The 25,676-nt window shown below is 54.5% G+C and overlaps 7 protein-coding genes across 7 annotated transcripts; 3 read left to right on the top strand and 4 right to left on the bottom strand.

Annotated features, from left to right (window-relative positions):
- Nucleotides 1-4,420: 4,420 nt before the first annotated feature.
- On the top strand, nt 4,421-5,539 carry M409DRAFT_66816 (uncharacterized protein; the record flags this gene model as incomplete). The annotated part of the gene is made up of 2 exons (XM_033817110.1): nt 4,421-4,511; nt 4,587-5,539. The coding sequence occupies 2 exons, from the start codon at nt 4,421-4,423 to the stop codon at nt 5,537-5,539; spliced, it is 1,044 nt and encodes a 347-aa protein (XP_033667263.1).
- Nucleotides 5,540-6,265: 726 nt separating this feature from the next.
- On the bottom strand, nt 6,266-7,463 carry M409DRAFT_66815 (uncharacterized protein; the record flags this gene model as incomplete). Its single annotated transcript, XM_033817109.1, has 2 exons — nt 6,266-6,767; nt 6,823-7,463. The coding sequence occupies 2 exons, from the start codon at nt 7,461-7,463 to the stop codon at nt 6,266-6,268; spliced, it is 1,143 nt and encodes a 380-aa protein (XP_033667262.1).
- A 3,436-nt stretch (nt 7,464-10,899) lies between these two features.
- On the bottom strand, nt 10,900-11,548 carry M409DRAFT_66814 (uncharacterized protein; the record flags this gene model as incomplete). Its single annotated transcript, XM_033817108.1, has 2 exons — nt 10,900-11,064; nt 11,135-11,548. 2 exons carry the CDS (start codon nt 11,546-11,548, stop codon nt 10,900-10,902), a joined length of 579 nt encoding a protein of 192 aa, XP_033667261.1.
- An 868-nt stretch (nt 11,549-12,416) lies between these two features.
- Nucleotides 12,417-14,780, bottom strand: M409DRAFT_55211 (uncharacterized protein; the record flags this gene model as incomplete). Its single annotated transcript, XM_033812940.1, has 4 exons — nt 12,417-12,582; nt 12,635-14,409; nt 14,461-14,587; nt 14,641-14,780. 4 exons carry the CDS (start codon nt 14,778-14,780, stop codon nt 12,417-12,419), a joined length of 2,208 nt encoding a protein of 735 aa, XP_033667260.1.
- Nucleotides 14,781-15,297: 517 nt separating this feature from the next.
- Nucleotides 15,298-18,591, top strand: M409DRAFT_55210 (uncharacterized protein; the record flags this gene model as incomplete). The annotated part of the gene is made up of 1 exon (XM_033812939.1): nt 15,298-18,591. One exon carries the CDS (start codon nt 15,298-15,300, stop codon nt 18,589-18,591), a length of 3,294 nt encoding a protein of 1,097 aa, XP_033667259.1.
- A 958-nt stretch (nt 18,592-19,549) lies between these two features.
- M409DRAFT_66810 (uncharacterized protein) lies at nt 19,550-21,528 on the bottom strand (the record flags this gene model as incomplete). Its single annotated transcript, XM_033817107.1, has 2 exons — nt 19,550-20,858; nt 21,218-21,528. 2 exons carry the CDS (start codon nt 21,526-21,528, stop codon nt 19,550-19,552), a joined length of 1,620 nt encoding a protein of 539 aa, XP_033667258.1.
- Nucleotides 21,529-23,816: 2,288 nt separating this feature from the next.
- On the top strand, nt 23,817-25,433 carry M409DRAFT_66809 (uncharacterized protein; the record flags this gene model as incomplete). Its single annotated transcript, XM_033817106.1, has 1 exon — nt 23,817-25,433. One exon carries the CDS (start codon nt 23,817-23,819, stop codon nt 25,431-25,433), a length of 1,617 nt encoding a protein of 538 aa, XP_033667257.1.
- Nucleotides 25,434-25,676: the final 243 nt, after the last annotated feature.

Below are 25,676 nucleotides of genomic sequence, written 5' to 3'. Positions count from 1 at the left end.
ACCACAGGTTTACAGCAATCCATGTTCACAGATGTACAGCACCATGATCAACACACCGTTCCAGAGTATCTGTCCGATACCGAGGAAGATGAAGATATGTATTATGACCACATGCGCAGGAGATTCCCATCTGTTACCGAGAGCGGGCGAGTCAGAGTCGATCATCAGGAGGAAGGCTACTACGACGAATCGTCTCAACTTCATGAGGACGATGCTGAGGAAGTCATAGAGCCTGATGACATGGGCGAAGAACCTGGATCCGAAGAATCGGACGAGGAGGAAAGCGAGGAAGATGTCGAGGAAGATGTCGAGGAGGATGTCGTAGAGATCTCAGAGACGCCGCAGGAGCCCGTCGCCAGCCTAGAAATGGCAAGTCAAAATGAAGTCGAAGAGACTAAGCCGGCTGCTACGGAGAAGCAGTCTACCCCAGAGGCGAAACTCTCATTACCAGCAAACGCACTCGAATCGTTGACAGAAGCGAGAGAAGAAATCCGCAAAGAGAATCGAGAAACGTTGAAGACACCAACACGACCACCGCCTGGACTCTTTGGCTTTGATGGAGCTGCTAATGACACTCCCTTCCAGCCAAAGTCAACGCCACAGTCTGAGAAGGAACGTATCATGGCGAAGACTTTCAGCAGTCTGTTTGGATTCAGAGCTTCACCTTCACCCGAATTACCCAGACAGCAACAACCGCTGACGCCCACACCAGCTATGCCTGTCGCGCAATCAGTTCTAGACACGAAAGAGAAGCTTGAACCTGCAGGCATACCAGTCAAGGACACTGGCATCGATGCAGACGTGAAGCAAGAGCAGGACATGCCCGAAGTCGCTGCCCAACCTGATTCAGATGTCGCCGACCATCTCAGGGACCAAGTCCCATCGGCATTGGAGAAACAGACTGAGAACTTCGAGGCACTGGATGCGGGAGCCGCTGAAGCCATTGAGGAGACTGGTGATAGCTTACCGGCCACTGATGTCAATGATGGCTCGCTCCTGTCAGCTGTGCACGCGGACGAGCAAGAGAAAGACCATGGAAAGCACAGTGGTACTGATCAGACTCCAGCCAGCAAGACCGCCACGGAAAAGCCTTTTCACCAGGCCGAAACACCAGTTATCAACGAAACGCCCCAGATTGATGTCGAGATGGAGGACGTTCACGAGGATCCTGTCCCTGACGGGGTTCCAATCAATCAGGAACTTGGGGAAGCGATTGCTCCTGAGAGACTCGAGGAGCCTCAATCGCCACCATCCAGCTCCGCCCCTAGACCTACGCAGGTAACGGTTGCCGACCTCGGCGACAGCTCTGACGAAGATGAGCAACCACCACAAGCACCCAAGCAGGTCGTTGGTAAAACTGAAGAGCAGAATCCAAGGCTTGAGCCTGAACACGATGAGCCGTCCTATCCAAGTTTGACTCAGCAGAGAATGCCTGCTCCGAGTTTGCATCCTCCGGATCGGCCATCGCAAAGTGCTTCTCGGCATGTTACTCAAGACTCTCAGGGCAGCGCTCTGCAATCGGACATGTTGGACACCACACAGACCACCGTTGATAGGTCTGAGATTGCAACGCCCATAGCGGAGGAGTATGAAACCATCATCGCCGACACGTCCCAAGAGAATGGACTATGGTTGGGTCGAAATCAACCAGATGGATTCTTCGCCGAGCAAGTTCAGAATCAGGAGTTCGAAGGTGCTGCAATGCCACAGATGACCCAGCAGGCGGCAGCTACAGCCAACGATCCGTATCACTACTTCTCTTTCCAGTCTGCGACATCCGTTGCCACAGATAACAGTGATAATCTGCCTCCGACTGAAGTCCAGTCCTTCGCCGAAGAACAGCAACAGATTGAGTCTGCACCTGTCGCTTGGCCAGACCAGACAGCACCCGAAGAGCTTACAGTCACTCAACACGATGGCGCTCTGATTCTTGATCCTGCTCTCGAGATGGCCGAGACGGTGGATAGACCTTCGATCGATCCCGGTCAATCCATCCACATTCAGGAGGATTTGCAGGATGGTGTGGCCATGGACGTTGATGCTGCGCAGCCAGACGCGCCCAAGCCATTCCAACGCATCGAAGAAATGGAAACTGACAGTGTCCAGGTGTCGAGTTTCTCAGAACAAACGCAACGACCTGAAGTCGCTCAGATCAACTCAAGCCTGAAGCGTCGCTTGTCTGAGGAGATCGCACTTGAGCAAGAGCCGGTACCGAACAATGTTGAAGTGGTTGAAGAGGTCGTCGAAACTGAACTGGTGGACGAAATCCAGAATCTTGACCAACAGACGGTAGTACGATCTGAGCAGGCTTCACACCCTGCTTTGCCAATCAGTCCAGAAGATTCGCAGCATAGAGTGGAGTCGCAGGGCTTCGAGACGCAGATTGCATACCACAGCGTCCCGAACGAGCTTCCACCCACGCCACAGCTCACCCAAGGTGACTCCAAAACGAATGACGAACTGAAGGTGGTGGTGGAGGAAGCCAACCAAGGGGTCACACCGCAGGAGCCTACCACGCCACCACGCACGCGACGAGGCCAGAGGGCTGCGAACGAGGCTCTTGGTAGTCCGGCCAAGAAGACACATGTGAGACGATCACCTCGGAAAACACAGGAAGACGCTGAAGAGCCTGCGAAGGTGGATGTCGATACTTCACATGACTGCCAGCACGCTCAAGTCACAGCTTCGCAACGGCGCCGTCGAAGCGTGCAGCTTGACACCAACCATACTCTTCTCAGCCCAACCCAACAGACGCCCGTGAGACGTTCACCTAGGAAGTCGCACGCTCCCACTGAGGCTCTTGACAAGGTTGCAGAGCGCGAGGAAGAGGAAGAGTCTGGAGACATCGCATCACAGCCTTCACCTCAACAGTCTTCGTTCCCATCAACTCAGAAGACGCCTGTTCGACGTTCGCCTAGGAAGCCGCAAGTCGAAAGCCAGACATCGGATAAGCTATCTCAAGACATGGAAGTCGCGACACCAGCTAAGCGAAGTGGCCGGCAAGCGTCGACAAAACAGCAGACACACCGTACGAAGGGTGAACTTGAAAGTGCCAACGCCGTCAAGGAGACTGAGGACATGGAGGACACAATCTCCGTCACTCCTCCAGTAAAGGCTAGTACTCGTCAGTCGGCAAGGAAGAGTCTGGTGCAGATGGACCGCGATCAAGATAAGGAGATGACCGACGCACAGCTTGCTGTTCCTCAAAAGACTTCCACTGCATCGAGGAAGTCTTTCACCACCCAACTCGGCCGTGTGCCTGCAGCAATTGCTGACTGGTTCTCTCCACGACGCTCTACTCGTACTGAAACTGCGGCAGAAGAGACAAGCGCCGTCGCAGAGAAGCCAACACCTCTCAAACGCCAGAAAAGCCATGGGTTCTCCACGCCCCTTTCCTACTTCATCCCTCTTTCGAACCTGGAAGAGAAGCTCGGCCCAGCGAGCCAGTACCAGACCGACAACACAGTTGACGTTCTTGCAGTAGTCACGGATGGGACGAAGGCACCGGAGCGTGCTAAGAGTGGTCCGAGAGATTACTTCACCATCTTCCGCATTACCGACTCCAGCCTTCCTGCCGCCGACTCCAGCCTTCCTGCCGCCGACTCCATCAGAGTGGAGGTCTTCCGACCATGGCATTCCACATTGCCAAAAGCCCAGGCCGGCGACGTAGTCCTCTTGCGTGCATTCGTGGTCAAAACTCGCAAGCGCAATCCCTACCTCATCTCCACCGATTCCAGCGCGTGGTGCGTGTGGCGCTTTGCCGAGAATGAAGGCGAAGGCTCCGATACTGAGAATCACGTTCCTGTCACGAGGAAGCGTGGAGCGAGCTTCTCCGCGACTTCTGGTGCGAGGGAGGAGACAAAAGGCCCGCCTGTGGAGTTGGGCGAGGAAGAGAGGCAGCGTGTCGCTGAGTTGAGAAAGTGGTGGAAGGACCTCCAGAAGGATGCTGGTGCTGAGGAGAATGTGCAGGCTGCTTCGCCGAGGACCACGCGCTCGACTAGGTCTCAGAAGCTGTGAGTTTGAGGGACTGTAGCCTCGTGAATGACGAGCGCTCTGTTGGAAGAATCATATTGGTAGCTCAAACATTTTCGTAGCTCGCTCATGGCATGCAGGCCTCTAAGAATCGATATCTTGGGACGAGAAGATCTGGTCCTTTCGCACTTTACGATTAAGAGGTCGAGAAACGTGCATGAAAGTGAAAGAAGCCTAAGCCATCATGACGAAGACAACACATCCTCCCCAAACTCCCAGCCTCCTTCCTTCGCTAGATCTCCGACCCGACCCGGCGCTAAGTCAGGTCCCTGATCCCCTAACGACGTCAAGCTCCAGCAAGCTTCGAGCTTGTGCGACACGGTTTTTTTCCTCGAAGCCAACATTCTCTTCACCTCCCGCAACAACAACAGACTGACTTCTCCTCAGAATGGCCTCCGCCGAAGCAGAAGCCGCCCAAATCTCCTACGAGGACCTCGCGCTCCTCGAGGATGAATTCGAAGAAGTCGACAGCGAGATCAGTACGTTGCTTCACTCCACCTCCAAAAAATCCTCCAATTCGACCTTCAGACCACTGACAGACTTGTGACATCCAGTGCGCAAACAATACGACCTCACCAAACCCCTCTACACCAAACGCGCGGCCGCCATCGCCAAAATCCCCAACTTCTGGGCCCTCGTCCTCGAACAAGCCCCGCCGGAAATCGACCAATTCGTCCAACCCTCCGACTCGCGCATCTTCGGCGAGTCCCTCCTGAACCTCAGCGTCACACGCCCGGAACTCGACGCCGGCGGGGACGACGCATCGCCGCGGAGTTTGAAGATCCGGTTTGAGTTCAAGGAGAATGAGGACTTCGAGGATACGGTGTTGGAGAAGGAGTTTTGGTATCGCCGCGCGAAGGACGGGTGGACGGGGCTGGTCAGCGAGCCGGTGAAGGTGCATTGGAAGAAGGGGAGGGATTTGACGGAGGGGTTGGGGGATGCGGCGGTGGGGCTGTGGGAGAGCAGGAAGAAGGGTGGGGAGATGTTGAGGAAGGAGGGGGTGGAGTATGATAAGGTGCGGAAGTTGGTGGAGCATTTGGGGGGTGGGGCGAGTACGAGTTTCTTTACGTGGTTTGGGTGGGTGAGTGGACGGCGGTGGGTGAGTGCGGAGGAGAGCGAGGCGGCGCAGAGGGAGTATAGGGAGAGGATGGAGCGGAGGAAGAAGGGTGAGAAGGTCGAGGAGCCTGAGGACGAGGAGGAGAATGAGGAGGAGAAGTTCGCCGCGAACGACGACTCGGATGTCGAGGTGCACGAGGCGGGCGAGGAGTTGGCGATTGGGATTGCCGAGGAGTTGTGGCCGAATGCGATCAAGTTCTTTACGCAGGCGCAGGAGATCGAGGAGATGTCGGACATCGACTTCGAGGACGATGATGAGGATGATGAAGAAGACGACGAGGCGGAGGGCGAGCCGGTGGATATCCGCGCTCTGGTGCAGGACAAGGGCAAGACTCGCAAGAGGATGAGCGACGGTCCCGGTCCCTCGAAGAAGGCCAAGAAGGCGTCCTAAACGGACAATGCCATTTGTTCTGGCGTCGTCGTCGTCCCCCACAAAAAAGCATTGAAGTCCTGTATGTAACATCATAGCATAGATCGATTATCATCTCCTGTGTACTCACATCAGCAACCCATACATTCCCACTCTAGTCAGTCAAATCCCTTCCCCATCGCATCTCGCCTACGCCCCCAAAGCCAAGAAGCATGTTCCCCATATGTCTCGGTCTCGTGCTTCCGAACATGTGGAACTCCTCTTCCCAAAGAACCGAGCCCCCGGTAGAACGGCCCGGCCAATCCGGCTCCTCCCTCACGAGAGAGATTGATATCGGGTGGGTTTTTATCAGATCGTTCACATGCATAGCTTTTTTCGTGCCAACGTTTCGTCTCGTCTCGTCTTTTCTTCTCACCGATGGTCTTTGTCGGTCCGACTCAGTTCTTGATATCAACGCGATGAGGTGAACTTGGCGGGACATGACCAGAGGATGTGATGCTGCTGTGTTGGAATTTAGACTACGTTTTTGGTAGAAGAGTGTAATGCAGGTGTTGGTATCTTGTGGCACAGAGGGCGAAGGGAACAACCCTTGCTCGGTGTGAACGCTCCTTCCTCTCCTGCCTTTGAGGTGTTGTTGTCGCTTCCAAACTTTTGTCTCCCATCCCCCAGTGACCGTGATGCTCCTTGTGTGAAATGCTGCAAACATCCGCCTAGCGCCACCAATATTGATCCCACTGTGACCTGCATCTAGCAGCTGCCAACAAAGAAACCTGCGTGTAAGCCTTCAGGGTGCGATCGAGGGGTATACGCTCCGGAAATGTGAAGAGGAACACGGGAACCAGCAGGCGTCATCGGCCGTGATCGTCCACCCTCGCCGTTCGTGCCTTCGGCGCCATCGCCAAAGTCACTGGGCGTGGGATAATCCGACATGTCTCTATCCTCTTCCATCCAAGTGAGGCCGTTGGCGTACTCTTCAATCGGGAAGACTTCACGCGCGTACTCTTCGATGCCTCGGTAGCCCTCCCATATGCTGCGGCCTTCTTGAGGATACTCTAGATCAGGACCAAAGTAAGGCGCACGCTTTTGTCCAAGTGTTTCTTGTAGTATTTCGAGTTGCTCTCGGTATCCACTCGGTATCGATACTTGGATCTTGATGGGCCCGTGAATGTAGCGGACGGGTCTGCCAACACCACGCGAGAATCGAGCACATACTTGGATTGGCGTCAACTTTTCGAAAGCCATAGTCACCCTGGCGAACAACAGGTTAGTCGAGTAATTTAGCGGGTGGTGCATGTCAAACTCACCTCTGTCCCTTCCAATGTTTGGAACCCATCTTGAAGATCTGTAAAAGTGCCGGCCCAACGTCATGTTCAGCATCCAGCCATGGCAGTGGGTCATCAGGGTGGAAAGGCGCTTGCCAAACAAAGCTGCCGTCATCCTGAAGCTCCATCTGGAAGAGGGGATACTGTAGACTGGTGAAGTTGTTGTTGTAGATGCCGGTGTAGATGAAGGTTGCTGGGATGCCGATTTGCCTCACGTAGTTTTCAATGGCGAATTTCGTCGCCCACATAGGCAAGGCTCTCCAGTCTTCACCAAAGGTAGAGTGGTCTGGCATGCTCGAGTAGACATAGTGCATGACACCAGCCTTCTTCGCAGCGTCAGCGCATGCTCTACCAATGGCAACCTCATCTCCCCAGTGAGTGGTGTTGATGAAGGCAATCTTGGCGCCAGTGAAGAGTCGAGCCAGCAAGCGTGAGCGGTCGGGGCCAGTCAGGTCGCCTTCGATGAGCTCGACATTGTCCAGGGTGTCGAGCTCTTCGGCTACGAGACCCTCATTGTTGCGCACCTGGGCGCGCACATGCCAGCCAACAGCAGATGCAGCGCGGATGAACGAAGCAGCCTGCCTGCCAGTCGAGTTAATAGTCGCAACCACTTTCGATGTCATCACAAGAGCGGCATGGACGGGGGCAGGGACCTGGTCGGGAAGAGTCCGGGAGGGAAGAGGTGTCGAGCGGGAGGTCCAATACCAAGGTATCGAAGAAATCTTTGATGAGCCAAAGTATCAGGACGTGTGGGGTAATGCGGATGATCGATGGGCGTGAACAAGGCTCGAGCCGGAGCGGTAGTACACCGGTACGGTCGAAATCTAGCTATGAGCCGTCGAGATTGGCGCTGGCGGGAACGAGATGAGAGTGCGTCGCGCAAGGGACTGCGGGAACAGTGGCGGTGGGCGGCACTGCGCGCGAGTCGTACGACGGCTGCTTGTGCAGCTCGAGGAGAGGTGGTGGTGCGCAGGTTAGCAGGGCGGGAGATGAGAGCAGAGGAGAGGTGGAGGAGAGAGGCCCATGCTGCTAGGTGCGTGCTGATAACAGCCGAGCGGACGCAGTGCAGAGTGCAGAGTGGTGTGCGGTTGGTGGGGAGGAGTGAACCCCGGGCCAGCAGTCGCAGACGGGCCGGCAAGAAGGACAACACCGGATCGGTGGTGTGTATGGCGTAAGAGCAGGCGACGATGAGGAGCGGTCCACCACGTTGCGAGCGCTGAGGCAGGCTGTTGGATTGTTGGGAGTGAGATGAAAAAGGTGTTACCTAATGCCAGAGGCTACGAAGCCGTAGCGCGTCACAGGCGTCATGACTGGCATTGACTGGGTTGGGATGGAGCAGTAAGAAGGAAGAAGCGTCCTCAGCACGCGGTGGTACAGCAGCAGGCCGGCCTCATCAATCAGCAGCATCAGCAGCCGGCGCGCCAGACAGAGCAAGAGACGGACGAGAAATGGACACCGGACAGCCAGCAATGACGACTTCGGCTTCGCTTCTCCGCAATTCACAACGTGGCCGTGGCTGCCCCTGCTTCTGCTGCCAGTGGTGGTGGCGTCCGCCAGCTTCATACCACACCGTCTGCACACACGCAGACATCGCCGACCAGCGCAACAACAGCACGCTGGGAGCTTGACGCCGCCGACGCCTGCGAATTCCCGCCCGTTGGCGAAGAGCAGCAACGTCAGGTGACGGCCTCGATCAGCCACTCCCTGCCAAGGAGGAACTTCACCTTGATGATGCTCTAGCCACAGCAAATCCTGGCCTGCGTTACCTAACGTCCTTCAACCTTCCCATTCTTACCTAACATTCCACCAATAGCTTCGCCGCGGCTGCAAAGACTTCCTGCTCTCAACCTTGACGGCCGCCACGCCTCGGCGTCTACAACCGATCGAGCTCATGGCGCATCTTACACAGAGCCCGTCTAGAGTTGCAAGCTCCCGAACTCCATCTTCTTGCATCTCCGCTTTCTCCTACCAGCGCGTTGCTCGACTTGCAGTGTCCAAATACGGCCGGTCGTACGTTGTTACATTAAAGCTAGCCTGCCATTCAGGTACGCCGAACTCTAATCCAGCGTCGTATGTCTACGTTGTGCCATTTCATGACGACCTTGCGAGCAAACCTCCTCGAACGTCACCACTATGCTCCTCCACCTACCCGCCGGCTGCAACGGGAAAAGGCCCAGCGGTGTAGGCTTTGCGCATGTCGACTGCGAGGTGCCGATTCCTACTCATCGATGTCGTCTACCTGCAGCCGACAGGATCAACAAGCTGGCATGTACCAATCGGGGATTCCCCCGACAGAACGATGATGGTGATGAACCTGCGGCAGCGCTTCCGAGACCAACATAAGGACCACGTTCTTCCGTCTCAACGAAGCACTTCATTAGTGGTATTCAACCAAGCCTGCTCAGCGTTGTTGCCAGAAAGTGGGGAGGGCATTGAGCTGTTTTTCCTTGGATATTCTGCGCACAGTGGAATATTCCCCATCACCCGCAGGCTATCTGATTTGCCTGAAATGTCAACAGAAGCGTTGTCCCTGTTGAAGAATCGGAGAGATGACATTTCCATGAGGTTCGATTGAGCTGAACGAGGAGGGTACACCTCTGGCAAATCTCAAAGCACTTAAGTGGAGTGATCGAGTCGATTTTGGCCATCGTCTGTCTAGCCTCACCAGAGATTTTCTAACGAACCCAGCAAGCAGCAACAACAAAACCTGCAAAGACCTGGACAATTACCCCATCGAAACGAGGGCCGTGGTTGGGAGTTACGCCCTACAGGAAAGTCTTCCCGCCGCCGAAGTCCCCACGAGGTCACTACATCCCAACGAACCATCACGGATACACATCCCGAGCTACCAAACGATGGAGGAACTGTTCCCTTGCAAAAGACCAGAAGAAATATCAAACTCGACAATTCACACCTTCCCTCTTAGGACATTCGTCCCGATACCGAAGATTCTGCCAAGACTTTGCAATCCACACTGTAGATTGTATACGACGGTGCGCTGTCTCGGGTATGTTGTGTCCGAGGCCATCGGCAGACACGTGTGGAACGATACGCAATTCGAGCCTGCGTTCACAAACTGAGCCGATTCTGGCCGTCGAAGTCGTGCAACAATTTTCTGATGGGCTCAATTGATGTGCGCGCTGCTGGCATCTGACATCTCGACGCGTCGCAGCAAGTAGAGCATCACAGGTGACGGGCTCCTGTGTTCTTGTTTGTCGACTTTTTCGGTTGCAACGACTTCGCGACGGACGATATGGTCCCTTCGACACCGCGTTCAGATGGTTCAGTCCAAGACGAGGAGGATATACTTGATCGCCACAGTGTAAGTTGTCGGATGAGACTCCATCATATTTCTATCTTCGTACCCTGTCTTCATCAACAGAACCACGCGATGCTCGGCCACATCTACTCGATACTAAACGTCCAATAACCGAATGGAACAATTGCGCGTTTGAGAGCGAAGCCAGCAGATCGAGACACCTCTTGACTGCCCTCCTCGTACCGACTTTGGCCAACTGAAGCAAATGACGCTTGATTGAAGGCTACATATCAGACCTTGGGCATTACGAGGCGGTTACAACTTCCTCCATCAAGGCAAGGGGTTCCGACTTTCAAACATGAAGACCATGTACGGGACATCAACACCTTCGATCGACGGACAGCAGCCGATGACCACAGGACCGCAAGGCCTCTACACATACGCCACACTAACGTCCAAGTAAGACGCTGTAAGGATTGGTTTGGCTCAATGCCATTGTCAATTCGTTGCCGCTGACTATCTCGTACACACGCATGATCCAGAACCCGGCTGATTAATCCCTACATCGCCTGTATAGGCAAGCAGCGACTGCTGGCATTCAGAAGAAGCCAAACGCAGCTGTTTGTGCATGACCTGGACGGATAAAGTCGACAGTTTCCACCGGACAACCTGCAATACAACTTGACCATCGCTCCATAACAAGTCCCTCTCACTTAGATGACCTGATCCGGCTTGATATCAACTACAACACACACCCACATCGTCATCAACAACCACAGCAACACCAACACATTCAATACTCACACATCACCGGCCTCGTCTCCCGAAACCCCTCCCTCCCTCCCATCCAACACCGCAAAATACCTCGCCGTCTCCGGATACATCCCCTCCCACCCCTCCCCCAACGCCCCATTAAACCCCACAAACCCCACCGCACACACGACCGCAATATCCGCAATCGTCAGCTCCCCCCCAACAGAAACTCCCCCTCCCTCCCCCTCGCCAACTCCTCAAACGCCCGAAAACCCCCCCCACAATCTTCCGATCCTGCCGCCCCTCCCACTCCCTACTCGCCTTCTCCTCCCCCCGCGCCCGCTCGAAGAACTTGAGCACCACCGCGTCCATCACCCCCTGCGCCAACACCTGCACCTGCTTCAGTTTCATATCCGCCTCCCACTCCCCCGTCACGAGCCGCGGGCCCCGGTCCGCGTAGCGCGTCACGAGGAAGTCTTGGATGTGCGACGAGTCGTAGATCGGCGCGCGGTGTTCTTCGGGGGGGAACATGAGGACGGGGAGTTTTTCCAGGGGGTTGTATTGCGGCGTTTGGGTTTCGGTTTTGTGCCACGGGATTTCGTTGAGGAGCGTGAAGGGGATGGACTTGAGGTGTAGGGCGATGCGGTTGATCCGCGCGTAGGGGGAGGGCGTGGCGGAGATGAGGGTTAGGGACATTTTTTCTTTTCTTTTCTGGTTCTCGTCGTTGTGGTTTTCTTTCGTTGTGGTTTTCTTTCGTTGTGGTTTTCTTTCGTTGTGGTTTTCTTTCGTTGTGGTTTTCTTTCGTTGTGGTTTTCTTTCGTTGGTTAGGGGGTTGAGAGTTGGGTGGTGTCGTGGAAAGATGGAATGGTTCAATGCTGGGTTCTTTCTCGACAGAGCACTTTGATATTTATTTATTTTCTCTGGATAGACGTCATCGTCGAAGCTGTGTGGAAGCTCTTCTTTCCTGTCGATCCTTCAGAGCTTTGCCTATATCTCTGATAAGCTCCGGAGTGGATAGTAGTGGCTAGATTTGGAATGAACATAGTCGCCTCGGGGTCTAGAACCACAAAGGGCGAAGGGAAGCAAAGCTTCTCGCTGAAGGCTTACCGGAGGGAGTTCGACCTTTTAGTAGACATCTATAGCATGTTTACATATCTCGCGCCGGGCGAATTGCTTCCTTCTAAAACATGTAGCCTTAGGCTAAATTTCAGAGTACTTAGGTGTATTTATGGGTGATAGGAAGGAAGTGTTCAGTGGTTCGTAATGAAGTTTTGGAAAGTACCTTGCTCGTGCCTTCCCCATTTGATCTCCTCGCGCTAGTCTCGTTAGCGGCAATTTCAAGATGCACATGCTGAAAAATGTAACGATGAGAATAGGAAGCCCTAGTGGCATGCAGTCTTTCCGGCAACTCTTTGCAATTCTTCAACTACCGACGTAAATGACCTCTCCATGTTAAACAGTTCATCCTATCCAGCAGCCACTTCGCTTTGGTGAAGACTCCTAAACGCCGTACAGTCCTGTACTCCCGCATCGCTCATCAACACGTACCGAGATCAAAGATGTCTTAAACACCACTGCGGTGAACCAGTGTGCCGCCTCGCCTGAACTGTATGCTCTCCCTCCGCACGAGCACTTGCAAGGCGCGGTTCAGGGACTGCTCGCTGTAGTTCTTGCGCTCCACGAATTCTCGACGAAGGGTAGCCAGAGATGATGTGTATCCAATGGGTAATCTGAAAAGTTCGTCAGTCTCGTCAGGGTTTGGTTTGGCATGTGAATGCTTACCTCCTTCGCAACTCATCCTCAACCTTGTGTACCTCCTCGACCAGCTCCCGGTTGCCAGTCATGCCCAACGCTGAGGTATCGCCACCAGCACTCATCACAGCATCCATGGTACTGCCCAGGAACAATCGAATAGCCTCATCGACATGCTTCTCCGTGGCGATTGGTTGCAGCTCGATCTTGGCCAGGGATTCGGTGATACGAACGAGCGATTCCAGTTGACGGACGGTGATAGGGATTGACGATCTCTGGTTGGCATCTTGCTCCGCTCTAGCAACCTGCCGCCTGATACTCACGAAATGCGAGCTCAACTTCTCGGCGGCTTCAGGAGAGAGACGAGGCGCACAGCGAGATTTGGCGTAGCTGATGTATCGCTTCATCTTCTCGACTGGGATTTCTGCGTGCACCTGCTCTTGCACACCTTGTCCACCCATGTGGATGCCCATGACGTGCTTGGCGATGGTTTCGTCACGATTCCGGTCGTGGTCGTCGCGAACGATGAAGATCAAGTCGAATCGAGACAAAATGGTGGTCTGGAAGTCGATGTTCTCGCCCGGTGACTTCAGATCATCGTATCGGCCGAAGATGGGGTTTGCTGCGGCCAAGACAGAGGTTCGTGAGTTGAGAATGGTCGTAATGCCAGCCTTTGCGATGGAGATGGTCTGCTGTTCCATAGCTTCGTGAATGGCTACTCGATCTTCGTCTCGCATTTTGTCAAACTCATCAATACAGACAACACCACCATCTGCAAGCACCATGGCACCACCTTCGAGGTAGAATTCTCTGGTGGTGGTATCTCGTTGAACACTCGCCGTCAGACCAGCTGCCGAAGAGCCTTTTCCGGAGGTATAGACTGCGATTGGAGAACACTTCTCGACGAACTTGAGCAGTTGAGACTTCGCCGTACCAGGATCACCAAGAAGCAAGACGTTGATGTCTCCACGGAGCTTCATACCGTCTGGCAAGATCTTCTTGCTGCCACCTAGAAGTAAACAAGTAATGGCTTTCTTGATGTCGTTGTTGCCGTAAATCGACGGCGCGACACAATCGGCGAAGATCGTATATATGTCTGGTCTGCGCGACATTTCCAAGAACTCTTGCTCCTCCTCTTCCGTAAACTGAATACCCATGCCGCCCGCTTGGTTATGGGAAATGTCCGTCTGGATCCCCACTGCTCGGAGGTAGGGATTTCGAATCGCGACTGCACCGCTTCCTTTGCTATTCTTCTGACTTTGGTAGATGCTGAATACACCCATAACGACACATCTCGAACCTGGCACGACTCTGTTGGCAAGATATCGATCTGCGCTGACGAGAATGTGTCTGGGAAGTTCTCCAACCGGTACGTCGTCTGGTGCTTCCTGCAGCTTGAGGACTTGCTGATCAATGAACTGCGATTTCTCGTGCACAACAAAGTATGGGTCTAGAGGGCATTTATCTCCTCCATCGTCTGGCGCCTTGGGTCTTCCGCATGTCCTTGGGAGTGTGATGCCAGTGAAGCCTGAGCTGACCAAAATGTTGTCCTCATGTTGGCAATTCCTGCACTGAATGTGAACTTTGGTGGCCTTTGAGCTGAGCGTGCTGGCGCCAATTACGATGCCGGGTATGCGAACGAGATGGGAGACATTTGTGGCAGTGAGGCCGCGAATGGATGTTTGAGATACGGACGAGTGGATAAGGAGTTGGTGCTCAGGGAGAGCTCGTGCGAGGGCAAGGTCGTCTTCGCTTCGTGATGGGTAGAGGATGCGCTGGGTGCAGGTTTTGAGAGCCGCTTCGAACTAGAAATCCTATCAGTCATGTATCGGTGTTGTAAGCGACTCTGCTCTTACAATTGGGATGATCTCAGCAGGCTGATTGTTGAGCTTGTCGGCAAGTTCTTCGTCGAACGCGATTATGTGGGCGATGTCGATGTCGCAGTAGTACTGCTTTGATAGCACATTCTCCCTGATCTGGTCACTGTATGGAGGTCAGAAATACCCATTCCCACAAGAGAGAGTGACTCTCCATACCGGTATACGTAGACGCCGTCCAGATGGAACTCCAGTACAAACTTGACAATCTCGCGCTGGGCCTGCTTGACACTTTCCTCGCCATTCGCGCTCCTGTTGTCGCCAAACAGGCTGAGGGAGTATACCGATTGCCTGTCCATTGATGCGTTGTGCTGTGTGGTGGGTGGTGAAGAGGGGAAAGTAACCGCTGAGAAGGTTCAGATGGGGACGCGCTGGAGACGCGACTTTCGCGGAAGGCGCGTTTGACTCAGCACGTGACGGTCGGGATCGGTTGATGAATGAATGAAGAAGCTGTACTACAATCGATATCTGAATGGATGTGAATGAATATTGTGCTTCTTTGGAGTCTCAGCAGATCTATATGAGCGGTGGAAATGGGATAATCAATTTATTCTTCACCATCTTCAATTGATTGACCGCGTAAAGTGGTTGCAGGGCCGCAGCCGGACTAGCCCAACGCTGGCATTGGACGGACAGCCGAGTCGTTGGAGGCGTCCAGCATCACAGCTGCCGGCCCCCAGCAACAATAAAGGCCACTCTCTGCCTGCAACACCACACCTGTCCTTCCCGATCCTGTCGATAGCGGCGCATACGACACCTCCGCCCACTCCTCATGAGGCGAACAGCGGCGCGGCCTCCACTCGACCCGTCCCGGCCATGTCATCTTCCTCTCCGCGACTGTCCATCGATAGCAACACCCTACAGTCGCCCGTCACCCCGGGCACGCCCCAGAACTCATTCCCATTCCCTCCCCAGGATGCCTTCTCGCGACAGGCCTCGAGCAGGTACATGCCGAGAAGAGGCAGCGCTGCCAGTACCGTATCGGTAGGCTCCATAGGCGGGAGTCTAGACATACAGGCCAGAAGGGGGAGCGTAGTGCGCGAAACGAATCAAAATGCCATCTCAACACTCCTTCAACCTCCCATTGTACGGACAGGTCTACTGCCTCATACCCAAGCCCAGGCAGCTGCTTCCGGCTTCAAGGCCCCTACAACCAGAGACATCCCCTCAGTGACCTTGACAAATGTCCCTCACGTGGCCCCTGAGAACTTCCGCGACTACCTCAATCGCATCGGCCCGCTGTTTGAGAGCTTTCAAAGAGGCAGAACAGAGCCAGAGCAGCCGCAATGGTTGAAGAAGGACAAGGAATTGGAAAAGACAGATCGATTTGCGGAAGCCTTGGAAAGGAGGCTGAGCAGAGAGACATCTGCGCCGCCTACGATATCAAGACAAAGCTCGATGACGACTCTCTCCCCTATAGAAGGGCCAGGACAACCCAGGAGGAGGTCTTCAGCTCAGTTTCGAAGGAACCGCAATGAACCGACACCTCTTTCGACCATACCGAACGTCTACTTTGATGAGGATTTCCACTTGGAGAATCCACGTACGTTTGATGTAGTGTCAGAACGCGCTGAAATCGTACGTCAGCCACCCGGGACACAGCAGACTGAAAAGGCCGCGAATGGAGCTCCCTTGCCTCCCCGGAAAGCACTAGCAACGAATGCAATCCTTCAAGAGAAGCTCAGCTGGTACATGGATACCGTGGAAGTTCACTTGATCAACAGCATAAGCACGGCTAGCAGCGGCTTCTTCGCAGCGTTGGGTTCATTAAAGGAGCTTCAGACAGAGGCAGAAGAGAGCGTAGCCAAGATTCAAAGTCTACGAGAAGATCTGCGAAGATTGGATAAAGAAGTTGCTGTATCCGGGTTGGAGGTGGCAGCGAAGAGGCGGCGGAGGGAGAATGTCCGTAAGCTGGGCAAAGCAACGGCACAGGTGCAGAGTGTTGTGGATAATGTAAAAAGAGCGGATGAGCTGGTGGACGAAGGACATTACGACGAAGCAGCAGACCAAATGGACAGAGTTGGGCGATTAGTGTGTGGACAGGCCGAGCCTGGGCAGGAAGATCAAGAGCTGATTGATTTGCGGCCACTGAAAGCACTCCAAGGCCTCGACTCTGGATTACAGGAATTGCAACTTCGAATTGGTACAGGCTTCGCACAGCGATTTACGAAGATTCTTATGGACGACTTGCGGCAGCATATCGAGAAAGTTCCAACTGGGGACACATTCAAACGCTGGTCACGTCAACGAGGGATACCGCCAACGTACATGGAGACAAGCGAGCAGTTTCGAAAAGATCTGCTGGTAGTACTGAATGGTTTAGCGAGAGCGGGGCATACCGCCCCTGCCACTGCTGCCTATCGAGAAGCTGTGAATAAGGAGATGAAAGCTCTCATTCGAAAACATCTGCCTAGCAGCAGCGACGACGACGTGGACAGTATGGTTTCGACATCAACCAGAGGTGGTTCCAAGCTCAGTCAGCAAGAGAAAAGCAGTATCCTAGCCAGGAACCTGCGTTCACTGGACCCAGAAGATGCCGAGAAGCTACTTGTCAACGTTTATACGTCAGTTGGAGAAGGCCTGCGGCGGGTTTCGACACAGACGAAGATTCTGTTGGATGTGACGAGTAGTATGCAGCCGCCCGAGCCGAAGTCACCTCCTAAATCGCCCAACGTACCCAGCTTGGACGAACAACTAGCCAATGGAGCACCGCCAGCGCCGCCAAAGGTCACAGTACAGGAGGAACTCTCTCAAACGCTGGATATGTCGAGTTTGCTCGGTACTGCGGTCGATACTGCACAAACACAAATCACCAGAGTGTTGAAGGTTCGCAACGAGCAATCAATCCGGCTGCCGAAAGAGCTCTTCCTGCGATACTTCACCTTGAATCGCCTCTTTGCTGATGAGTGCGAAGCCGTGAGTGGGCGAGGCGGGAACGTGCTCAAAGGGATCATCAATGCGCAGATCTCTGGTTTCGTACAGGTGCTGGGTACCGCAGAGACTGAACGAATCGCTGGTGTGCTGGACAGTGATAGCTGGAACGCCGAAGACTTCAGTGACAACCAAAACCAGCTCTTGCAGCGGATCCTGAAGTCGATGAGCGACGACCCACCAGAATGGACAAAAGGCGCGGCACCTATTTGGGACGAACCGGGATCGGGAGAACAGACGAACGGGCAACCCGCTGCTCCTAACGGCTCAGAGACGAATGGCACAGCGCCGGCTACCAGCAAGAAAGAGACGAAGCCCGCCTACATCGACGACACGCGGTTTATCCTGGTACCTTCGGTAATCTCCCTTCTGACTACGATTGAATCATTCCTATCCCTCACTGCGGTACTACCCTCCATGACGCCTCAGATATGCACCAGCCTACTCGACGTTCTCCGGACTTTCAACTCAAGATCGTGCCAGCTGATCCTTGGTGCTGGTGCGACTCGCAGTGCAGGCCTCAAGAACATAACGACAAAGCACCTCGCCCTTGCCAGCCAAGCACTCAGCTTCATCATCGCACTAGTGCCATATATGCGTGAATGTGTGAGACGGCATGTCCCGGGAGGCCAAGGAGGGATCCTGGCAGAATTCGACAAGACTAAGCGACTATATCAGGACCACCAGAGCGGGATTCACGACAAGCTTGTCGAGATCATGACGAGTCGCTCTTCGGCCCATGTCAAAGCCATGTCTGCCATCAATTTCGATGATGCAGGTGCCGCTGAGGACAAAGCTTCGCCATATATGGAGACCCTGACCAAAGAGACCCTCACTCTCCACCGCGTCCTCAGCCGCCATCTCAGCGAGCTCGACGTCGGTATGATCATGCGGCAGATCTTCACCAGCTACAAGGATCAGTGGACAAAAGCCTTTGGGAACGTCGACGTGAAAACCACTGCTGGCGAGAAGCGTCTAGTCAGAGATGCGGAAGCTTTCGAGTCGAGACTTGGCAAAGTAGAAGGATTTGGAGACATTGGAAAGGAGGTGCTTGGGGTTGTGAGGGCGAAGGTTTCCGTTGAAAATGAGAAGGAGGATAAGAAGGAAGAGGTGAAGGAAGTCAATGGCGATGCGGAAAAGAAGGTGGAAGAGAAGAAAGTCGAGGATGAGAAGAAGTAGATGTGGGATATGAAGATTTTACTTTTCGGTGTGCGTTGAGCCTTCACTTCTTTGTCGCGCCCCCCTTAACGCAATGCGAAGATGCACTGACTGGTAAGCTGCCTAACGATGAAGGATGATAGTGAGAAGACCTCCAAGGGGTACTCTCCAACTACGATAACATGCTTGCTTCGTGCGTGAAGAGGCTACCGGAAGGTCAAGCGAATTTAAGGATACGTATGTCGACGTTGATATATCCGTTGGGTTCATTACTTTTGAGCGTTTATGTATGCAAAGGTCTCGAGGAATGGCCTGAACTGAACCCGCAATTCACATGTAAGTGCACAGACCCTTTGACGACATATTTAAGTCTTCGAAAGTGGTCTGATTATTTTCTGAACACAACACACTCCTCCACTGCCAGCGCATGGGCGCCCCTGCCAACCGTGCCTTGCCATCACGGCGGTTGCGTGAAGTATCTACCCCAAACGCAGACTTTGGCGGGCGAGGAGTAGGTGAGGTAGACGCGCATCGAGCGCCTCGAGAGTCTCAGCCAGTGTGTTTGAATGTTCTCATGTGAAGGCAAATGCGCATTCAGCGCCGCTTAGGACTTGTAACTCCCACGTCTAGTTACTCTGTCACATGAATCTGTGCACGGACCACGCGGATCTAAATCTTTCAACTTCTCCACGCATGAAGAATGAAAGACCAGCTGCCATGCCAGTGCCATGCCACTGCGGCCGCTGCCGCCCTCAAGGCGCTAAACCCAGGCGCTATGCAGTAAAAAGAAGAAGTTATTGAGCTCTCAGAATACGTAGGAGCCATACAGGCTCTCTCAAAGGAGTTCCCAAGCGCTACCAGCGCTTCTATGCTTTATGCAAGTCTAGCCCCACCCCAGCTTTTCGATAGCAAACACCCATCCATGCCAACAAAAACGCTCTCGAACAATGCACCGCGAACCAAGCCTCTCAAACAACGCTCAAGAATCAAAAATCGCCCCAAAAGCCGGGATACTTCTAGTCTCCAACTCGAAAACGACCTCCCTCGTCGCCATCGGGTTGCTTATGATGGCCACGGCCTCCGCGTTCAGCTCCTTGTACACGGAGTGTACAATCCCCACGAGATCCGGCTTCCCCGTCTTCTTCGTGTCGATGACGACCGCGTTGGGATCCGCGCGGAACACGCTCTCCATGACGCCGCGGCCGTACGTCGCCTCGGGGAAGCGCGCGGACCACACGACGCGGCAGGGCCAGTCCGGGTGGACTTGCAGGAAGGAGAGGCAAGGGCCGATTCCGGAGCCGGTGGCGACGATGACGATGGGCTTGAAAAGCATGGCCACGCGCAGGACACCGACGGTGTACGCTCCTCGCGCCCAGAGGTAGGCGGGCGGGTTGGTGATGATTCGCTTCGTCCAGTCGCCGCTGTTGGAGATGAGGACGGAGAAGCCGGGCGCGTTGTCGGCGTTGGGGATGGTGGCGAAGGCGTGCGTTTCCGTCATGGGTGAGGTTGAGAGGCGGATGCCGACGGTCAGGGGGAGGATGCGCTTGGAGTCGTTGAACCAGAGGCGGATGGCGTGGCTGGAGAGTTGCTCGGCGGAGAAGGTCATGCGGCGGAGGCGCAGCCAAGGGTAGATGATCAGCGCGGTGATGGCGATGAGGAACCAGAAGGCGGGCGTGACGAGGAGGGCATGGCCGACGCTGCCGTTGTAGTGGTAGGCGTTTGCGCAGGCGATGAGGATGATTTGCGCCCAGATCATGCCGATGCAGCTCCAGCCGAAGAAGCGGTGCATGATCTCCCACTGATTGTGAAACTTGAAGCGCATGAAGGGGTGTGAGGTGATGACCATGGTGGTGAGTAGTAACACCACCACGCCTGCTAGGGTAGCGACGGCTATGAGGGCTGCTGTCCAATGGTGCACCTGCAGAGACAAGATCGCTAGGAAGTAGATGTACCATGCCAGACCGCTGATACCGCAAGCGCTGTGTATGCCGCCGTAGCAGTAGATTTTCGCGGCGAGGCGTCGAACACTGACTGGTAGCCAGTGAGGCAGAGCCACAAAGATGCGGAAGAGGAAGTTGACGCAGTGCTCATGGCGCATCAAAGTGCCAACGAAGAGATTGGTCGCCACGGCTGTAGCAACGTTGCTGTACGAGATGTGGTCGAGGTCTTGTGTACTCAGCCAGATGCAGTACAGGAGGGCGGCGAGGTTTCCGAGCAGCACCAGAGTCCAGAGGCGACGATAAGTCGAGAAAACTCCATGGCGAAGACGATTCCACCACTTCGGTCCACTGGCTTCAGGGAGAGGATGTGCCTGCGTCAGATTGTCGAGGTACTCCTTACTGGCGATCTTGCTGTTGAAGTTGTCGATGGCCTGGATTGCGTAGCCGACCGTCAAGACTTTCTCCAGAACGGCGACATCAGAGCTCTCAAAGGCCGAGTCGTTTCTGTCGGCATCCTGGGCGACGAACCTGTACGTCCCTGGGCCGTGAACTGCAGCAGTGTCGACCATGGCTCGGGGAGGTGTGATCTCGTTGACGGTCAAGCCAGAAGAGGTTGAGTAGTCGGCGATGGTGCGCTGAATACCTCTCCTCCTGCAAGTCGACGGTTAGCAATGCGAGGACCTGCTCTCGGTTGGATTACTACTTACCTGCTTGGTTCGATGGTGACGAGGGCTTCAGCTGGCAAGAGCTCGGGTCCGCCAGTAGGCAGATAAGCCTGCTCAGGCGTATCCAATCCACCAGCCAAAGGCCGAACGTGCTGTCTTCCGAGGGTGTAGATGTGGGTAGAGTACTGTCGATCCGACATGCCTGGTCGACGAGGAGGTGGGTCCTCGGGGTTGCCATCCTGTCTCTCCACCTGACGAGATGCGTCGCTCGGGGCATGTACCGTGGGGGCGGCAATCGAGACGCTGTCGTGGTCCCGCTGTGCCTCATGCGGCGCGATGTTGTTGGTCGACATGTTGGGTGCTGTGTAGGGCTGGGATCGTCTTCGTCGGGTGGGTCAGAAGGCAGGCAAGGCCACGCTAGTGCTAACGAGGGAAATCAGTCAGACTCTTGCATACACTACTGTGTGTTGTGTCGAATGTAGGATGCGACTTTAGCGTCGAGGCGGCGGCAGATGGCTAGGCAAGGCACTGGCGGATTCGATGGCTCCAAACGGGCAGAAGTGGTAGCTGTGTGACGCTCGTCAATGATGTTATGTGGTCTGGGAACAATGGCCCGATCTGTGTTTCTGCAATCAAAGAAAGTGTGCTCAAAAGAAAGTGTGTTTGTGTGACTTGCGACTTGTTCAAAACACGCAGAATCAGGTCGCGCGTCACATCCCGCCAAGACCCTTCATGTGAATGTTCACAGAGCCCTGCCCGATCAAACAGAGGCGCACAGTCCCTGTTACTGTTTCGCAGGCGACGTCTTTCGTGGAGGTCGTGATCAACGTGCCACGGAAAATTTCGGTCCCGAGGTGCATAGCTGCACTGCGTTGCCTTCCACATTCACTCACCTAGCTGTCCCGCTATCGAAAAACGATGTCGTCTGCGCCGCAAGATCGCATTGATGTAACCTGGCCCCGATACATGCAGACACACGTAAGTTGTAGGCCGAGGATGAGCGAGGCAAACCAAGCGCTTGGTCAGCCATTTTGCTTTGGCGAAAGCCGTCCAGAACGAATCGTAAAGCGTGTGTGCATGGTATCGACAGCAGCTGGACAAAAGCAGACGTGACTAGCGGTTCCTTTTAAGCACCGGTCCACTCCTTTGCGGACGTCACGGATAGTTGCGTTTACACGCCATGGCGAGCAGCCACCTCCAGCCATGGCGCAGTATATGCTACACCTTTGACCAAGCAGCATGATCCTGACAGGGACGGTGTGACCAGATGCGTGGTGGAGATCGTGTTACACAACAGCTTGCGAAGCTTAAGTCGACGTTCGACCGTCTTTAAATAGGTCGCCAAGTTCGCACGAATGTATGCAGGCAGAAGCAGCAGCTCGACAGTGGCTCAATTGTTGGATCATGCGTTGCCTGTGAAGTGATCAGTACGCATTTGGGTTATCTACGCATAGTACTCAAGAGCGAAAAGACGGCAGAGGATTATGGGGTAGATTGGGTTTCAGGATGGAAGGCCAAGAGCGAAAGTTGCGCCAGCTTGAAGCGAGGGACGATCCGGGGCGCACGCACTGCGCATTCGCATCCCGTGCCTTTCATGCCTGATATGTTTTGCCTCTTTGAGAGAATTGCGCTTTGTCTCAATCCGGGCAACGCGGGCAGCGATCATCCATCCACGTATTGCCTCAGCGCTGGGCTCGCCTGTCGAAAGATCATCGAAAGGTGGTATCCTGTCCAAAAGCACCTGTGCGTCGTATGCAACCAAGAATTGAACGTGCAGAACCGAGCGCAAACGAGCGGTTGAACGTGACGGCTGAACATGAACGGTTGAACGTTAACAATGACGCTATTCCGTGCTAGTGATCCTCCACGCAATCGTCGTCCTGGGGCACTGCGGCGCTCATGTCTCGGGTCCGGATGGAGCTACACGTTGTGCCGAGTGTGAGTTCAGAGGTCGAAAGTAGTATTCATCAAAGTGCATGGTGGCTTTCGACGAGGAAGGTTAGAGCTTTTTGCTGATGTGGCATACGAGTCTCTTAATCTGCTCAGGAATAAGATGCAGCCAGGGAAGTCGTCCACTTAGTACGATTGGAAGGTACACTTGGCTTATCGGCCAGGTATCGTCAGTTGAACCAGTATTTGTCCCTCCATCCTCGTTACACCCTTGCAGAGTGAAAGTCGCTTTGTGAATGTTGCTGAATGCATTGTTCCCAGCGAAGATCGTGAAGCCTCATTCGGCTCGACATTGAGGTCGTCCATCGAATAACACAGGCCACAATGGCGAGTTCCCAAGATGGTGTCTTCAAATCGAGTGATCTTCTCGAGATTCCGGATTTCGTCTTGCTTAAATCAGGGATTTGGAAAAGACTGCGGCTGCTGAGCGCCAGAGTTCGTCTCCAAAATCTTCTGACGTATCTTGCCGAGTGTTCACGAAGCCTCTTCTCCCGCACTTTGCCACCAGCACAGAGCATCTCGAGTCACAATCCGGGCCCATCAAGGTACGTCGTCCCGACTCGGGCCGAGTCTCCGAGTACAGCATCGAGACGTGACTGACCTCATGTCCAGTTCTCAGTGGACCTCGACCACATTCGAGCAGAGCCGAACCGATTCTGCAGTCGCGATGCCTGGTCTCGCCGCACCCGCAATGGAGTCGCGCACTCAGCCCACTGACATCGTCACCTGGGCCTTCTCAGGAACCTACGACTCGAGTCGCACCATTCTCATCGATGCCGTCAATCCGGCGAGATCAATTACGAAACAGGTGGCAGTCGGCTTGGTCGCGCGCCTGGTCGGAGCTTTCGAAGAGGACACCACAGTCTGTCTTCATCTCGACAACGACATTCTGTACCCCATACTGAGCCTCTCGATTTACGCCTCGAAGTGTCGCTGGACCGGATCCAACACCAGCAACAAGGTCCCCGAGCTAGAGCACATCTTCCAGTCGTCGAATGCGAAGTATGTCGTCACTGCTGCTGAGCACCTCGAGGTCGTAAAAGCGGCTGTCAAGAGCAGTGGAATTGGCGCAGAAATTATCCTCTTCGCCGACATACTCGAGCTTGACCGCACGCCATACCAAAGTCCATCTTGTAGTCGCAAGTTCAACCCAGGCCACAAGTCGGAGACTTTCCGCGACCTCCACGACTTGCTAAGCAACGGCACTCCAGAAACTCTGGCGCACATGCTCAAGGACATCGACCCGCAGTCCATCGCCTCTTTGATGTCGACTTCTGGCACCACTGGTCGGCCGAAGATGGCAGCTCGCACGCATGCATCGACGGTGCTCGAGACCGCAGCCATAGCCAAGAACGAGCATGACCTCAAGCCATATCAAGTCCGCCGTCTCTTCTGCACGCCGACCTTCCACGCCTTCACCATGCCGGAGCTCGTCATCAACTCCATCCGCCTTGGCCACCCAGCGTACATCATGAAGCGCTTCGACGACGCCACCTTCCCGGCCAAGATCGCCGAGTTCGAGATCACCGAGACTCTTGCTCCACCTGGAGTTCTCCTGAGGTTGATCAACAACGCAGCGTGTCGAGAGCAAATCCAGTCCCTACGTGCCGTCTATACCGGTGGGGCGCCGTTGGTGCCGGAGCTCAAAGCCAAGTTCCTCAGCCTATATCCAAACGAGAAGCCACGCATTGCGCCTGTGTGGGGTATGACCGAGGGTGGATGGTTTACCACCTTCAAGTATCCCGAGAACGACATGACGGGATCCGTTGGTCGCCCTCTCCCAGGTTTCGAAATTAAGATGAGCCTCGAGACGCCCGTGAGAATCGCAGATGGTCGTGAGACGGGTGAGTTGCTGGTACGATCGCAGCAGCTCATGGCTGGTTACCTCAACAACCCCGAAGCCACTCGCACTACCTTCACTGACGATGGATGGCTCCGTACCGGCGACATCGGCTACGTGGCGGAAGATGGCAAGGTCTATCTCGTCGATCGTGCGAAGGATCTGATCAAGGTCAATGGATGGCAGGTATCGCCAGTAGAGCTCGAGGACGCTCTACTCATCTCGCCAGATGTCAAGGACTCGGGAGTGATCAGCTCCGGCGAGCATGTGAACGAGCATCCATTGGCATTCGTGGTGCGATCCGATAGCAGCCCGGACGTTACGGCCAGCGAGCTCAAAGCACACATGCTCACGCAGCTCGCCAGTTACAAGGTCCGTAGCTGCGAGTTTCAGTTCATCAACGAGATCCCGAGAAGCGCGACAGGCAAGATCCTGAGGCACGAATTGAGAGCATTGGCAGTCCATTAGGGATGTATTGGAGACAAAGCGATTCGGATGGGTGGCGTTCTTGAACATGGATGTTCGACGGGGGGCATTGTCGGAGTTGCTGACTGGAGGGCATTGTGCGGCGTTGACGGGCGCCGTGAAGGCTGCGACTCGTGTTCGATCGATTCATGATGCATGTAGAAAGCTGCACAACATTGTATTAGCATTGTCACAACCTAAAGATGGTTTGATGGTGAAAGTATTCAGCGCGTCTTTGTGAAGTGA

This window comes from Zasmidium cellare (assembly GCF_010093935.1).
Source record: "Zasmidium cellare ATCC 36951 unplaced genomic scaffold M409scaffold_19, whole genome shotgun sequence".
NCBI classification, from domain to species: Eukaryota; Fungi; Ascomycota; class Dothideomycetes; order Mycosphaerellales; family Mycosphaerellaceae; genus Zasmidium; species Zasmidium cellare.
The sequence above is the reverse complement of the archived record's forward strand: the minus strand, read 5'-3'. Positions and strand labels throughout refer to the sequence as shown.